The 17,908-nt window shown below is 32.9% G+C and overlaps 2 protein-coding genes across 6 annotated transcripts in view; one reads left to right on the top strand and one right to left on the bottom strand.

The window, feature by feature from the left end:
- The window catches only part of LOC128233028 (rhodopsin, GQ-coupled-like), a 50,191-nt gene that overhangs the window by 27,303 nt on the left and 4,980 nt on the right, over positions 1 to 17,908 (bottom strand). Inside the window, exons 1-2 of one of the 5 annotated variants that reach the window (XM_052946885.1) lie at positions 14,665 to 14,722; positions 13,361 to 13,432 (exon numbers count right to left, since the gene is read on the bottom strand). The exons of 2 other annotated variants lie outside the window; for them this stretch is intronic. The gene's annotated coding sequence lies outside the window, so the exon portion shown is untranslated. Of the gene's footprint in view, positions 1 to 253; positions 370 to 13,360; positions 13,433 to 14,664; positions 14,736 to 17,908 lie in introns of those variants that run through there. 2 more of the 5 variants (XM_052946884.1, XM_052946882.1) reach the window with 2 other exon arrangements.
- On the top strand, positions 6,505 to 6,918 carry LOC128229906 (uncharacterized). Its single transcript, XM_052941809.1, has one exon. It carries the CDS (start codon positions 6,505 to 6,507, stop codon positions 6,916 to 6,918), a length of 414 nt encoding a protein of 137 aa, XP_052797769.1.

Genomic DNA, 17,908 nt, shown 5'->3' with positions numbered 1-17,908 from the left:
AATTGCTAGTAAAAATACAAATAAGTCTAAATATCTCAATAATTTTAACTTTACAAATCAATATTCTAAAATGGACATTCGATATACTGCAGTCAAATTGATAACAAATCATTAGAGAATTGCGATGAATAAATGTATCCGTGACATTATTTACAAGCCTACTATGCATTAGAATTATACAGTAGATATGCCAACTGAAAGCTACATTAATGTCAACAAGATCTGATTTATTGTTATCATTTATCCATCTTACCCTATATTAGCACAAAATTCCAAGAGTATATTTCACCACTTCTTCCACGTATCCCTTTGCGTCTGTCTACAGAACACAACACATATGATAATGATCTGTAAGCCTGGAAAGTTTTCCAATTTGCCTAAATTCTAGCGAACGGTATTGGACTTGCCCCTTCTTATACTGCTCTAGCATTTCCGCTGAAGCACACTCAGAGAGCGGTTCGAATAATTGTTCAAATAATTCTGCAGGTATTGAAAACCTCCAGAAAAAGCCCACGTTTATTATCTTAATTTCTGATGAACACACTTACCGGCTCGGTTTAAATGATCTATTGACTATACATCACGGTGCCTTTCAACATTAAGAGATTTGTAAAAGATAAAGAAGGAAAAGGGGAGGAGGATAAAAAGGAATAAACGAGTAATAATACTAAGTAAATAACTAAAATGGAAACATGATAAATCTTACCTCTTGAACCTTTCTACTTTGAGACATCTATGAATACATTTCTCTCCCCTTCCCGGTCATTGAACAATAACAGGTATACTCATTTACCTACAACTGTGCAGTTTTCAACTCACCATATACATTAAATACCCATTTAACTTGCGTCTACCGGTTTGGTGTCCAAATCTTTGTGCCAATAAACGATATTTTTAAGGTAATATTCCTGCATAAAAAATACACTCGTTTTATTCCTTGCAAAAGTATCTTAGGCGTTTTCTTAATAATATTCGATAAGTCACGGTGCGATGCTCACAAGAGACACATAATGGGAATATATCACAATGTTTATGCATAGAACAATATATATCGTTAATGGTTTAAACGTTATATTCTCCAGTCAGACAAGGTCTACCTTATAAGGTCTATATCACAAACATTATACTTTACATCTTTGATTTTACATTGCTTTTGCATACACGCAATGAAGTCAAATTTTAGACTGAAGTATTGGTACGGATATAAAATAGTTTATGGTAAAACAAATAAAACGCGTTATTAAACTTGCCATTTAAATAATGAAGGACCTCTATAACCAATGCCACTGCAATGCCGCAATGTTTACACTTTAAGGAGAATAATAGTTTAAATCATAAAAATAACGTCAACTTTAACTATGTATACGAAAAATCAGTCAGGAATTACAAAAAAACAAATACACATTCTATATTTTCCGAGTGAAGCCTTTCCCAAAATGATGTAAGAAAATGAAAAATCTAAATAATTTATCGAAATTATGCAGAAAACAAAAACGAAGGTAACGACATTAGGATTAACATTTAGAGATCGATTTTTGTTACTATTAAATGAAATATTTCCTTTGTTTTGTATTCTGTTTAAATTAATTGCATTTTTTATCATAACATATGTGCGGTTCTGCCTTGACAATTGCCGATATTGTAGTTTAAACAACAGGTTGGTTTGAATCGATTGATATGTAATGACGGATTCTGACACTTTCTTGGATTCAAAAAATAATTCTTAGCGATTTAAATCGGAAAAAGGCTAATAGTGTTAGCATAATTAACGGATAATCTGTTTTAGGGGATCTTTTGGCGAGAATCTCGAAATCTCTGTAAAAAAAGTATAAGTATATGCAAATGCATCATCTTATATTACCATTTAATAAACGGAAGTCAATTTAATTATATTTTGGTTAAAACAATATTTATTCGGATAACATTTGTACACAACTTGAGCATAATCCCAATTATTTTGATGGTTAGCATTACATGAAAAAAGACAAGTAATGTATATAAATGCAGCATATAAAAGAAAGCTTTAAAAGTTTATACCATGCCTCGCTTCCCTATATCGTCATGCATCCTTGTCCCGTTCTTTTAATCGAATATTATCAAAAAGAGATATGATGAATAAGGTAGCGGTGTATGAGGCAAAAGTGGATGAAGTGGAGTAAGTGGAACCCTGGAAATTATATAAAGGTTGAGACGGGTAAAACTTTCGCAATAACATGGCCAAACACAATTGAATGAACTCAAAATCTGTTGAAAAATAGTAAAAGGTTAAAAGAAGCTAGAAACATCGCAATGCTATTGTTTTTTTCTTTCACATTTTTGTTTTTAGGGCGGACCCCAGACACTCACCATGAAAGTTCTTTATACTTATTTAATGACAACTCTTCGTTTTAGCGAATATAAACGTTTTATTGAAAACGTATCAAATTTTGCGAGGCTGGTAAAAGGGGGGGGGGGGTAAGCTTATTTTCCCCCGTCATCTTGCATTAGCAATTCTCTTTCGCTGTTTATATTTAATATGTTTTTGGAATATCGATCTAGTTGTTATGAAGAAGGTATATCAGGTTCGATTCAATTCCAACTGAAATAAGCAATCCAATTGTCGAAATCTTTAAAGAAAACAAATGATGATTGAAGCTTTCCACGCGAAATAAAGTATTCATATTGTTTAATTATTGTACTTCACAACTTCCAAACACAAAGGTAAGCATTGATCAAGGAAGGATGAAAAAATAGAGTGCCTTTGGAAGAGATGCGTGTATGTGTTGTTGACGTGGAAGACATCATCTGGGATTTGAATTATTTTTATTTCTATTCTGGTATCGTCGCATTACAAGTGAAGCGTTTAATGGCATGCGATTATTTTTAGAATGTACAGTTAAACGCATTATTTTAAAGATGTCAAATGTATTGCCAACGTAATCGTTTAAGAAACACGGCTTTTCTTCAGGTCAACTCGAAACAAATACGTAATAATTTGAAAGATTTAAATAAGGGCAAGGAGCTTCGTTCTTGCACGTATCACTTGATCAATTCATCAGAGGATAACAAGTGACAGATGGACGTGATGTATCACTTCCCGCAAATGTATACGCAAGATGTATTGTTAATCAAATGTATTTTTCTGAAGTATGAGAAATAAGAGATGTCTTTAGAAACCTTAAAAAATTACGGTTGACATTATTAGAATCAGGTTTAATAGATTCGGGAAAAAACAAACATCTACATTAACATTAACCTTTACAAAACATCGCATACATTTGCATGAGCATTGCTGAATTAAACTCGCAATCATTGATAGTAAATGTCAACGTTAACGTGCATCAACGATTTATAGTTGTTTTGTACGTTGTGACACTAAACCAATGCAATTTACCTTTTTGAAAAATCGATATCTAAGCGCGCTGTTGCACAACAATTTTGTCGAAAGTATGATTTTCCTTGCCATAATTCAGAGGTCAGAAGCTTGATATCAATATTACTTAGTTTTTCATGTGGGCTACAATGACGGTTTAAAATATGCTTTTTAAACTTTATACAACAAAAGAAATATTGTTTTTTTTCAGATTTTATGAGTTGATAGCTTTATGATTGCTATGTATCTTTAGATTTACTGATTTATACAAAGAGGAACTGATAGAGCTGCGGTATATAACCTGTGATGAAAATATAAATATAAAGACTAATTTTCCTTCCAAGATAGTGGTCGTTTTTTCTGTATAAGCATTACGCTATAGCAATAGCCTTCTGAAAGATAAAATAACATCCCACCATAGCGTTCCATATTCTGAAGACAAAAGCAAAAAATACTTATACAGACTTGACATATGGGTTTTCCACTTCTTGCGTTTACTCACAGGAATGCTGCATGTTAGGTGAAACAAGATATTCCCGATACAATTGAGACAGTATCATTTTTCAGACGTATAACACTTTTCAACCTATCGCTATGCTTACTCAAAAAACGATGTCTAACGCCGAATAAGTGGTATTTTACGTATTCTATCATAAACATAGATAGATCGCCGGAGTGTGTGTTCACATCTGGCTGCATCACATTGTACTTGTTTGCCATTTCACTATAAACTGTGCATTTGAATTTATTGACAGCATGTGCATGTTCATGTTATATTTAGCTTAGCCCTATTTGTTATTACCCTCATAAAATGTCGCACAGTTCTGTATGAATAACTAAAAATAGATGTTTTAATGATAAACAAAAGTGGCATGTCGTGCCAAAACTTTAATGTTGAAATGTATTGCAACCCCGTAGAGATGGTAGGAGTTAATAATCTTAAGTCGTCAACAGATTATAATCCTTAGAACATCTAATATGTTAAAATAACATAATTTGGAAAAAAATATGACACATACATTACCTTTTAATCCGACAAGACATAAAACTGCATCTAGAACAAATCCCAACATTGAAAATTGGGAAACGGATAAATGATTTAGTGTGTTAAAGACCGTTGAAATCGTTTGATTTAGTGTAATGGCATGTCTCGGTAATACATCCATACCATCTTATTTACATATATAAAGCTACTATTATAAAAAAAATAGCCGGTGGCAGGGGCTCAGTTAGTTCTAAAGCCCTTTGAAAACATTATCATCCTGTAACTGCCCCGCGCTGTTTAGTATTTTTTCTATAGCAAAACATACTCCATTTCAACTTAAAACAAATCAAAGACATGTAAGACAACTCAAACTTTGAATCACTGGGTGTTGACACCTAACAAAACACCTGAATCATGCTTTAACACTGTTTTAATTTCTGAAGTAACAGACGTTTAGGCAGGTATATAGTTTGAATCTCTCAAATATGAATGTAAGTGCCCTTAAACTACAAATTAATCGTAAAATGAATGTTAAACGATACCGGTTAAATGATTTCTGATAATGCAAATATAAACAAAACAAACAAGCCCATTATATCATATCTTTATGTGATTGTGCTTATTTGCACAATGTCCATAAAACGAACTCTAGACAAAGAAAAACACACAAAACAACTAATAAAAATATTTTTATTTATAATTTGACCAATTTTTATTAGCCACGTAGCCATATCTTATAGAAAAAGCAATATTCGAAATTGTTTATTCAATTGCTCATGGACATATCCGTATGCTATTTTGTGTAAACCTTGCAATCTAGTGTTAATGGCCCATCAAAGCTAAACGAGTATCAGTTGATAGTAGTGTATTAGTGTCGATGGGAATGATCAATTTTGGTTAAAGATTTTGAAAGGTCAGACGGTGAATAAAAACAATAACATAATAATTGGCGACACTTGACATGCTTAAAATCATCAAACATTTACAATCAAACCAATCAATAGTTCTAGCCAAAAACTAACCTCAATGATTGATAAAGGAATAGATAATTACTATACTTACAAAATATATTGTGGTTTTAAAAGTAATCCATCATTCAACAAAATTTCGATTTAACTTATCCTCTTTAAAAAATGATGCATTTTTATGATTAACAGAACTATCTCCCCTTTAAACATGGATACAGTTAAACCTTACCGTATAATCAAATATTCCATTAAGCATTCGTCTACCGGTTCACGAGGACGGAAAGTGTCCCGATATTAGTTCCAACAAACGATGTTTCCAAGTCTATATTCTGTTAATTTGATAAACTGGTCTCATTCTTAGATAAAGTATCTTAGGTATATAACTACACATTGTTCGAGTAGTCCTAGTCCGATGAATGAAAGAGACACATTATGGAAATAAATTACATTGCCTATGCACAGAACAAAACAAATTTGAAACGGTTTGAATTTCCATTTAAACAAAACGAATAGAAAACATAACAAAATTATCATACTCTGGATCTTCGTTTTAAAGGATATTTTATTGCGGAATGCATAAGCGGAAACTAGATTCATATATCATCAACTTACGTATTGATGCGGGTAGTTTGGGCATTAAATCAACATTTATGGCAAAACAAACATATTCTGATATTTAAATTGAAACATGAATAAGGAAGAACCACATTAGCCGGCATTGCAGATTCAAAAGATTTGCATTATAAGGATTAAAACGGTGAATAATAAATGTTTCAATGCATTAGTTATGCATATTCTGAGTAATGATTTTTATGTTAAAAACTTTAGAATCTGAAAGATATTTTAATAATGCATATTTGTTTCTGAAAAAAGCAAGACAGATATCGACATTTTAATTTACATTTACAAATTAGGTTGGGTTTTTTAGCTGTTTATTTAAATTATCCATTGGTTACTTATTTTAGGTTTATTTAATTGAATTCAACATTTGTCGACTCTGCTTCTTAATTTTGCAGTTTCATCAAAGATTCGTCGAAATGACGCATCTCCTAAATATTTTCTCTCAAACATATACTTTTATCTGATCTATCTAATTTTAAATATTTATGTCGATATATAAACTGATGAGACAGTCTCAAATTTGATATTTTGCAACCGTTTTAAACACAAGTGAACGATTGCCTTCAATAATTGTTTCAATGTGCCTCGCACACCCCCTCCCACCGTTTTGTGCCTCGCACACCCCCTCCCACCGTTTTGTGCCTCGCACACCCCCTCCCACCGTTTTGTGCCTCGCACACCCCCTCCCAACGTTTTGTGCCTCGCACACCCCCTCCCACCGTTTTGTGCCTCGCACACCCCCTCCCAACGTTTTGTTTCTCGCACACCTCCTCCCACCGTTTTGTGCCTCGCACACCCCTCCCAACGTTTTGTGCCTCGCACATCCCCTCCCACCGTTTGGTGCCTCGCACACCCCCTCCCACCGTTTTGTGCCTCGCACACCCCCTCCCACCGTTTTGTGCCTCGCACACCCCCTCCCACCGTTTTGTGTCTCGCACACCCCTCCCACCGTTTTGTGCCTCGCACACCCCCTCCCACCGTTTTGTACCTAGCACACCCCCTCCTACCTTTTGTGCCTCGCACACCCCCTCCCACCGTTTTGTGCCTCGCACACCCCCTCCCAACGTTTTGTGCCTCGCACACCCCCTCCCACCGTTTTGTACCTTGCACAACCCCTCCTACCTTTTGTGCCTCGCACACCCCCTCCCACTGATGTTGCTTTGACGTACTTTATTGTGCCTTTAACTACTTGAACAAGTTGAAATTTTATCTAGTGGGCTTGTTCCTGTAGTTATCATTGTATGATTGATACTACGAGGGGTGTTCAAAAACTTTCGGGACAAGTGTCGTAACATTCTTTTTTCATATTTGTATACTGATGAAATCAAATGCTGTCACGGTTTTATTCATTCACATTTTCGAATGCTTTATTTATTATTTTTACCTCAGCGTTTAATCTAAAAAAAATAATAAAATCATGAATACATATATGCTTTGATTTAGACGATTTATTTTGTCGTTATGGTAAACGATGGGTATATTTAAGCTAGGCATTTTTACATCAACATCCAAACTGACTGTAGAACTACGAATTTATTTTAAATTTATGTTCCTTATTAAATTAGGTCTGTAAATTGAAGGTAACCCGGGAATCGACTGAACGTCCAAGACGTCATTTCCGGTCTGCACGGTAAATAGGTAGTGGCGTTCAGTGACTTCATGAAGAGTGAAACCAGAACATTGATATTCCGTCAATTTTTACATAACGTCAGTCTTTTTATTGTCAATAACGACCACCGTATTATTCTTCTGCTTCACATAAACAAATTAGAATTGCAATGTATTTTAAACTCATTGAAATAAGCAAGCTTTTTTCAAATGATGACAGGTGTACATATGTAAAGCGTTTCGTTCATGAACCTATTTTATTGGCCGAGCTGTTCGAGAGAAGTTTTACGAAATTGTCATTGTCAGCCATTTTATGAACGCAATATTGCAATTTCAATTTCTTTAACAAACATTATGGAATCAAAGAGCTGCATGTGGACCTTATTTGCAATATGTTGCATAGAACAAATTATCTCAAGGATTCCTTTTCATATAACAGTATGCACGTATGGAATGAAATACCTATAGAAGTAAAAAATGTCCATAAATTGGCAACGTTCAAATTTAAGTATAAAACTTTCGTTTTGATTAAACATTTAAACAATCTAGTAAAGACTTGAACTCCGATTGAATATATCTAAACAATTTGTTTAAACGTTATATTCATTATTATATTTCTCACTTATTGTAAAATAATTTGGGTGTTTGTCGGTTAGGGGTTGAAATTCATGTATTCACCACAGTTAATTATTCATTACTGCTTCATATGATGATTTATTTTTATCTTTTTAATGATAGTATACATGTGTGAATTGTATACATGTGTTTGCCATGATTAACATGTTTAATTATGCATCAATGTTTTATATGACTTGTTGTTTATCGGTTTTGATGATATTTGAATAATAGTATGTGTTGTGTAAAGATGTCATTATGTTTTGTTTTAGAAGGCCATATTGAAAATATGATGTTTTATAGTTGACACTGTAAATATGTCATAAAGTTTTACCTTCATAAAAGAAAGATGTTATTATTATTATTATATCCCATTTACCAATCCACATATATGGGTAAGGTATATATTCAATTTCGACATTTGCCATGTTATTTTGGCATTGAAATGTAAATGTAAGCATTTACCATCAAACCCTAACTAACATTTTTTCCTACAGATGCTGTAATTATTAAGACATTAAACCTGTTTTGAAGCACTAACAGAAACAGTATGAAGTATGTTATGATGAATAAGAAATCACTATAACGGGTCTATTTTGGAACGGCAGCTTGCACTGCTGATGAATTACAGTAGGTGTAAGATTATGTAATATCGTTTAGAAGAGAGGTAATAACCATCATGCATTCGAGAGCAGTGGGCTCACTTTACTTCAAATCGAATGATATAAAAGTCATGTAGGTTTTATTATGCCGTAAGTTACAAAACATATGCAATATGTATTGTAGAATATATTTTCTTAGGTTCATTAACTCCAATATATCGTCAATATGGTGATGAGTTCTTAATTGTATGCAATAAAACTGTTTGCTGGATTTTCTAACTTTCTTGCTGTCTTGTTATCTTTTAGTGTTACGGAACATAAGGCAACGTAAAATTAATCTGCATACATAATGCAATTGCGTAGGCATTGTGGATATCAAGGGTGAAGTAACAGATTATTTCGAGCTGTTCTTAATATGTTTTCGTTATAATTGGACAAAGCATTCTCGGGTCTTTCTTAAAGCAAACTAACTCCTTTCAATCCGTCTATGTCCATTCGGATTCGAAGAAGTATATTTGTCATATTGACAAGAGACGCGTAAGCAACGGAAGTAGCATCAACTGGCGCACGTATGATTCCAACGGCGGTCACGAGGAGTAGTGGTGACTGTTAACAAGACTCTTTAAAAGACTGTTATTTTGGAAAAAGTCTTTTTGAGACATGTGATGATGATTTATCGATTTTTACATAAAGTATGGTTTGGGTATACCAGAAAAAATATCTGAAATATTTCTGATATTGATATGTCGTGACACGCCTTTTACAGTTTTAAAACCTATCTTTTAAATTAATGAATATTGAGTTTGCTTATATATTAACGGCGAAATCAATTTAAACACATATTCGTTTATATTGATAATTAAAAGAAGTCACTCTATGTGGCGCAATTTTCGAAACAGACATGGACCCTCACCTGACATAATGGGTACATCACCTCACGCAACCTCCCCCATCGATATAACATTGTTGGCCATGTTACCGCCCTGGTTCATTATGGTAAGTATGACGGCATAATGGAGAGTTCGCTTAAGAAGTTCATTCGAATAGATTTTGAAACGTTTAAGAACTACGATTTTCTTGAATTTTCAGAAACAATTTTTCTTTTCTCCTTTTTGCGATAACAAAACTGTTTTATTTGTTTGTTGTTTTAACGTCCTATAAAATGCGTTTGATCAAAGTATTATAGATGTGATTTTGATCCAACTGAAAATATTAAAACCTTATTATCGATTCCAAAATGAGGAACTCCCAAACGTATAAAATGTTATTAATGCTTGGCACAGGAGAATAATTGACTTGGAATGTTTCACCTGGTATTAGAATAATTTCGAGTGTTTTGTATTGCTTAATATTGTGTTTAGCGTATTTCCCGTGCTAAAAAATATCTGATAAAACAATAAGCACAGTTATATCGTCCCTTCTTACTCAGGTATCCAATGTCCTTTTGGTAGAGTATATGATTCTTAATACATGGTTCCTTTATTTAAACCACTCAAAGTCAGTTTAAAATAAGATAAGGCTTGCTTTTCAATTGTTTCTATCAAGGCTATTTGACGTATTTTAAATAATAAAGTAATCGTTTATATACATTTTTTTCAATGCCTGTTAAAAGCGATGTTTTTGAAAAACAAGTACAGTACTAAGTAACAACATACATTTGTATACAAAAGAAACTATAGAAAAAGGTCCAAAAGCAATAAATAAAACAAATGGGCAATGACACATGGTAAACGCTTATCGCACATATCAGAAAAACGAACACTCATAAACCAGAAAAACGGAATAACATCAACTCGAAACTCCACCAACAACACACTACATATATATATATGAAGTTAAACTAGGGGATGCATAAAGGATTTTTAGGTACCACCTGTGACCGGTTAGTAAAATATCAATTTACTGGGGGTTTAGACTGGTGTGTTTTCATAACTTCATACTTATCCCAACAATAACATGAAAATGTAAATGGTATATCCATAAACTCTAGGAAAAAAACAAGAACATGTTATAACAAAACTAATACGTCCACCCAAATGATGTGCATTTATTGTTTAAAGCTATAAAAATCTACACAGTTTACATTCATGACTGCATCTGCCTTCGGGATCTTCTTCTGATAAGGCAATTCACATCTCTGCATCCAGGAGACCAACCAGTTAAAATGTTGCTTCAAAGATTCATTTATGTTAGGTTAAGAATATTTTTTCATTGAAAAGATAAACATTTTACCGTGCTCCCCAAGGGCTTAAATGACATTTAATTGTATTACGTTTGTACAATGAAATTCGATACTTGTGTTAGTCCTTACTTGTGTTAAACGAACTAATTAAAGAACAGTGGGTTTCTTTCGGGTTAAACCGAAATAATAACCTAATATTTTGTAATACTTAAGCATTGCCCTGGGTTTGTGCGCGTATCACATGCTTATTTCATGATAAGTTTTATGAAACATTTACGTGTTACATTATATATATACATTATACATTCAAGCAAATTTATAACATATCATTGGCAAAATGTTTTTTTCTTCATCATGTGATGTAAGATACCCCTTTAAAACCTAAGAAAAACGTATTCATTAAAGGATTAAGAAACAATATTACGCCTCCATTAGCATTGACGTTGACAAAATATATCATACTTTGTTCTGAAGATCTGATATTTTTTGTCCATAATTCAGAAGTAAAATTCTATGATAGAGTCCCTTTGGAGAGCAACTATAAAAGTCATTAGTGATGAGCAGGATACAAATTGAATGGCAATGCATGAAATGCATACAGTTGTCTCCTCACACAATCATTGCTTGCAGGAAATGAGTAAAAACCGATATATGCTGCAAAACATATAATTAGCATTACAAAAAAGTAGAATTCATACTAGCAGATGCGCTGCAACTAAGAGCTAATGCATTTAAGAGTGCCATAAATGCGATTAACAGCCCACAACAGGCACAACTACGAAGCCAACGCAGCGCGAAGACTTCAAGGGGAACGAAACTAGTTTGAAATGCTACGTGTGACTGGTCTAGTTTGGTTGGTATAACATGACCTCGTGATCAGTGAAAATTGTCATATGAACGCGCTTTGTTTAATTGATTAAAAGCAAGTTCAATTTAGTATATTCGCAAACAATATGTTTCTCGAGTGATTTTATTACTATCTATTCTAGTAACTTTGTATAATTCAGAACACAGACAAAGCAATATGATTCATTGAACTGTATGTATATCCAATCGGTCTTACCCAACGAACGCTGAACATATGGTAGAGCGTCACACATAATGGTGATGTTTTTATGCTACGGTATCTTTCCAAACAAACAACTGATAAAGTGGTAATTATATATATCTCATTATCTCTAATAAATTCCTTAAAGATTGTTCAGTGAATATGATGCTTGCAGTGTCAATTCCGTTTTTTAATCTTGCAATATTGAAACCCCTGAGTGTTTCTAAGAATTATAGTTTTCTTTTCATATATCAGGCGATATATTTATCGGTTTGCAATGTTTGTGATGACATATAGAAATACAACTTGTTATTGCATAAGGATAAAAATTAATTGAAATATCAACGGAAAATGCTGTAAGCCCTCCTTACTCATAACCACAGAAATACTGCATTTTTCATATAGTACAAAAACATTTAGGAGTGGATTTCAGGGCAGTCCTCAAGTTCCATGAATGTAATGAATATACCCACATATGGCATATATATTAACATTTTGAGTTTTATATTAAACTTTACTCTGTTACATTTTGTCTGAGAATCAATGGCTGAGCAATTTATATGGGCTTTGTGTAAGCATTCGTATAGAGGGTCAAAGATTTTACTCATAAAAGTCAATCATTGACAAATTGCGTAATTTACACACCGTTATTCATAAAATACACTTTTGTTAATCCTGTTTATTATCAGACAATTGCAAGCATTCTCCTGAGCGTTTTTGCTGAATTGAACGTATGGCACTACTTAATGTAGCAACACAAACGATCATTGTACAAATAACCTGCTAGCCGAAATTTGAAGATTAATTACATTACAGATTGTGGGGGATTTTCTACTATCTGAATAATTTATAAGAAGCCAATATTGTTTATCTAAACAGCTGATCATTTGCACTGAAGAAGTTTAAAGGCCTGAAGAAAACAATTAGCATTGTTTGGAAAGGTCAGCAATCTTTTTGCTAACTTACATTGTTAAGAATGTTCACTTCCACAAGTTTTGGATTGTTTCCAACAACACAAATTTTGTTTCAAATGAAACAATATCCAAGAGATATTCGAATACTTAAGCTTTAAATCAGAAGGTTTTGGGAAACGTCATTTTTTCTTGTGAACGAAATAACCAGCTCGGTTCAAATAATCATTTTACGATGCTTGCCTATAAATAGCAAATACAAATATTGACAAAGAAGAAAAAGAGGATGATGAAAAAGAAACACGAATAACAATACGGAATTAATATTAAAATACATGATTTATATTTACCCCCAAAACATATCTACATTAAAAATGATACATATGTAAATAACTTATTTCCATACCCGGTCATTGAACGATAACCAGGTATAATAATGTCACAGCAAGAATAAGATTTTCACCTTACCATATCCTTTCATAACCCATTTGACATGCGCCTGCCGATTTGATGTCCGAATATGAGTGGCAATGTACGTTCCTATTCAAAGAAAATGATTCTGCACATTAATAAATTAGTCTTATTCTTGGAAAATAGTTTCACACTTGATATTCTTCGATAAGTCTCTGTGTGTTGGATAAAAGAGACAGAAAATAAAAATATATCACAATATATGAGCACCAAAAACACATTTATAATTCAAACGTGATATTTCCCACATACAAGGTGTATATCACCATCACCGCCACATCACACAACATCGTTGTTTCTTTTTGGCGTTTACATACTCGCAAAGTAGTCAAATATTTTACTGACATAGTGTTTTTGATGTACATGATCTATGGTTAATCAAACAGAACGTTTTGTTAGCATTGCAATTCGAATAATGAAGGATCACAAAAACCAAAGCCAGTGCTGTGTGAACAGGTCCACACTTACAGGAAAAAAATAGTAAAAAGCATATAAGGTAAAGTATTCGATATTCTGCCATGTACTATAAACAAAATATGCATAATTAATGCATTGTCTGAGTCAAGTATTTTTTCTAGGGATATGATATTTAAGTTTAAATTGTTTTAATTGAGGTGTCTTAAATTGACTGCAAAATAGTCTCAAAAGAAATTTAGGGTCGGCCTTTATACGGTCTAAATTTGGTATAGAAAAGATGGTATATGATTGTTAAATGACATGTACCTATTTTAGGAGTTAAATAATAATTATGATGTATAGATACTGAAATGTATCTTAATGTATTTCAGATTATGTATTTAGTTTAAGAGTGAGTCCTAATATTATAAGCATGGACATTCATTCTTAATTATCTCTGATAATAAAGTATACTTTTTAGCATATTCGCAATGTATGACAATACAAACTAGTTTCATGTACAAAAAGTATTCCTTTGTTAATTGAAAATCATTACCTTTAATATCAGAAATATTGCCTTGCTAAGAAAGAAAACAGATATGCATACAAATAAGTAAAATACCATCATAACTAAAAACAAGATTGAACAACGCAAACTTTATAAACGTGTCAGAACAATGTTTATGCAAATACGTACACTGAACTTGACATTTGATTAACGGAAATCAAACTAATTGCCAAGTATTTGTTAATGACGGTGAATAAATGCATATATATACCATGGCAATGATACCATATTACCATGCATTGGAATTATTCAGCAAACATTAATGAAATAAATGACACTTGAAAACTCATTTAATGCCACCAGCAAATGATAAATTGTTATCATCTATCAATCTTACCCTCTATATCATCAACAACATACTCCAAGGGTATATTTCACCACTTCTTCCAACTAAGCCTTTGCGTTTGTCTACAAAACATGAGAAACCGATAATAATCTGTAAGCAAGAAACGTCTACCATCCTATATGCATTCTAAAAAAAACTAATATTACACTTTATTGGACGAACCCTCTGCCTAGCAATTTGTTTACAAATTTTCGATAAATAAATCTACGTTTGCTCGCAAGCTTAAAGGGGCTATACACCGTATGATGAAATAGCTGAAAAAAAAATTGTCGAAATGTTTCGTTTTTTACATTTAAAAGATTTCTAGGTATGTACACCCAATAGAATTCATTCTTATTCGTTATTTGCTAGTCGATGTTATCACGTGATATTACCAAGTTAGGTACAAAGCTTATATATTCCAAAGGTTCAGAGTAAACCATCGTAGCACAATGGATACGACACTAATCTGCAATTTTAGCGACACCGGTTCGAACGAGGTTCGTTACAGATAAAAATAAATTTATGGGCCAATCTGGTGTATAGTCCCTTTAAGGGTTTCATTTTATCCCTTATTATACAATAGCTTATGTGTTGTTATTGTCACGACCAGTGTATCATTGTTCAGTTCTACGTCACTTTTGTTTAGTAGTATTCATCCTAAAAACTATTTTTAAATGACGGCAAGTGCACACGTGTGACCAGTAAATAGGGGGCATAACATGATTTTAGTAACTTAAACATTTCTTTCAGCTGTTCTTCTTCAGTTTAATGTAATTACTATTTTTAGCCATTTCTTTGCCTGAACTATTTGACCGTCGAATCTTTAAAATAGTGCGCAATGAATATCTTGCTTATCTTTGTATATCATTGTTAGGTAAAAACACGTTGATATATTAATTTCTGACATTCTTCAGATCTTGTCTCACTTGAATGTAAATGGTCCAATGTATCATGGTGCCATACCTACCGTGTGTTGACATATTTGTAAAGTTAAAACCATTTTGCCTAAAGGGTTGTCTCCGTTAGAAATTCAAATAAGAGATCGTGTGATCATTAATCTCTTTAACTGTTTCTCTAGATGTGTTTCCGTCAGAAATTTAAATAAGAGATAGTTTGATCAATGTTGATTAATTAAGTGTTGTGTGTCATGTCTATTTTATTTAGGATTGTTGGGATAATAGGGAGATATTTGCACGTAAGCTGGTTTAAACCCCCAGTAAATTTACAATTTAGTCACGGTTCTAAGATGGTACCTAACAATCGTTAGTAAACATGCCTAGTTTTTTTATATAGTTTTTTATATAATATATATGCACTGTGGAGTTTTGTGCTGTTCGCCCATATTTCTTCTTTGTCATTTTTTGTTGTTGAGTTCAATGTCGTTTACCCTATGCCAATGAACGGGGTGTATGGCTACTGAGCTTGTTTCTGTAGTTTTCACATAAATATTGACGGAAACCGTAAATAAAGCTATCACAACTAATAATGATTTATAGGACTGCTGTCATTTGTATAAACCAGCGGTTATCTTTTGGTCCAATTCCTTGTTTGGTCAAATCATCGAAACCAGCGTGTGATTCGGCTATTTGTTTGACAAATTTCCTTACCTCATGGAGTAAAGTAACATATTTTTATCTGAACAAAGATTGCGAATCTGACCATAAGAATCGTACGAATCCCAACTTATCCGACGATTTTACAGACAAAGGGACACAAACATAATTAAAGATGATTTCTGGATGAGTATAAAAGTAATATTGTCTCCTTCATTTGAAATAGACTCTATATTTGCTGAACTTGTTTGATTAGTTATATATACTTTTTCTGGCGTTTTAATTAATTCCACACGTACTTGATGTACAAACTTATATGTCACAAACAAGAACAAAGAAATTATTCAAATTCAGAACCAGACATTTATAGACATAATTATCTGATGAATATATTGAGATAAAATGTTCAAAAACGTGACATTTCAAGCCATTTTGTGGATGAGATAGAGTAAATTGTGTACTTAATCATTTACTGTTAGTTTAGAAGTTTTCTTTCTAGCTATGAACTATGAAATAAAACTAAGTCCTCTCTCTCTCTCATTCTCTCTCTCTCTGTCTCTCTGTCTCTCTATCTATCTCTCTCTCTCTCTCTCTCTTCTCAAAGCCATCTCTTCTGTCATGTCTTCATTTGCCCCGCCTGTGTCCCCCTTGCTTTTACCTTATCTTCTATTCACTCCTCTCTTTGGGTCTAAACGAATCCAACTTTTAATTATCATTGTCAAAAAACCTTTGACTGCAGTTTAAAAAAAACAACATTCTATGTTGTTAGAAAAATATAAATTTACAACGAGGTAAAAAGTGATTTTTGTTTATATTAAAAAAATATCTCTTCTTTACAAGGAACTAAGCATAATTTGTATACGGCCTAAGACACGCAATGATATTATAGTGGTTTCATGACAGTATTTTAATGGAAATGTAAGTTTCAAGAAAACGAACATTCGATCAATTTTGTAAAAGTTTACAAAACGGTGACGTTGATCAATATTACGTTCCTTAGTGTTCATGATGGTTGAAAACGTAATGTGTTTTGAGAATGTGAAAAACGTTGTTGTGACCAAAATATATGAAGTGTGATAAAGTTCAATCTAAATAATATTTAAACATTATTCCGGTTTCAAAATCTCATATTTCGTTTCCTTGAAAAAGTATTGAAAGAAAAAAAATGATCTTGCCGAGGAAAGGATTTAATAAAAGCGTAACCTAACAATCTATCATCCCTCCGTTTTCGCAATAAGGTATGTGTAATAGTGATGTCAAATAAATCGAGATTTAATTTGATCTCAGTTAGATAACAACCCATGCCTGGTCCCAAAAGTAGCATATTTAGGGAAAACAAATGCTTATTACAGCTTTGCACAAGATGGGAATGTTGAATTGTTTATTATCGTTTTTCATATCTTCCAAACACTAGAGCTAAGCTTTTTATCATGAACAATCAATCGCATGAATCTTAAATTAGAAAATATTCGCAGGAAACTATCGTTGGCGTTGTGGAAGACATTTTCTGGTATTTGAAATTGTTCTGATGTATTATTTTAGTCCGGTATCGCCCTGTAATTCGTTCAAGTCTACCATGCTCATATGATTTTTAATAACATTCGATTACTGTTTATTCCAGTAAAGCGACAGACATCATTAAACAAATGTTTTTACATCATGTTAATTGAAGCACAATGCTTTATCAATGTTGCGTCTCT

The sequence above is a fragment of the Mya arenaria genome, chromosome 4 (genome assembly GCF_026914265.1).
Source record: "Mya arenaria isolate MELC-2E11 chromosome 4, ASM2691426v1".
In the NCBI taxonomy this organism is placed as follows: domain Eukaryota; kingdom Metazoa; phylum Mollusca; class Bivalvia; order Myida; family Myidae; genus Mya; species Mya arenaria.
The sequence above is the reverse complement of the archived record's forward strand: the minus strand, read 5'-3'. Positions and strand labels throughout refer to the sequence as shown.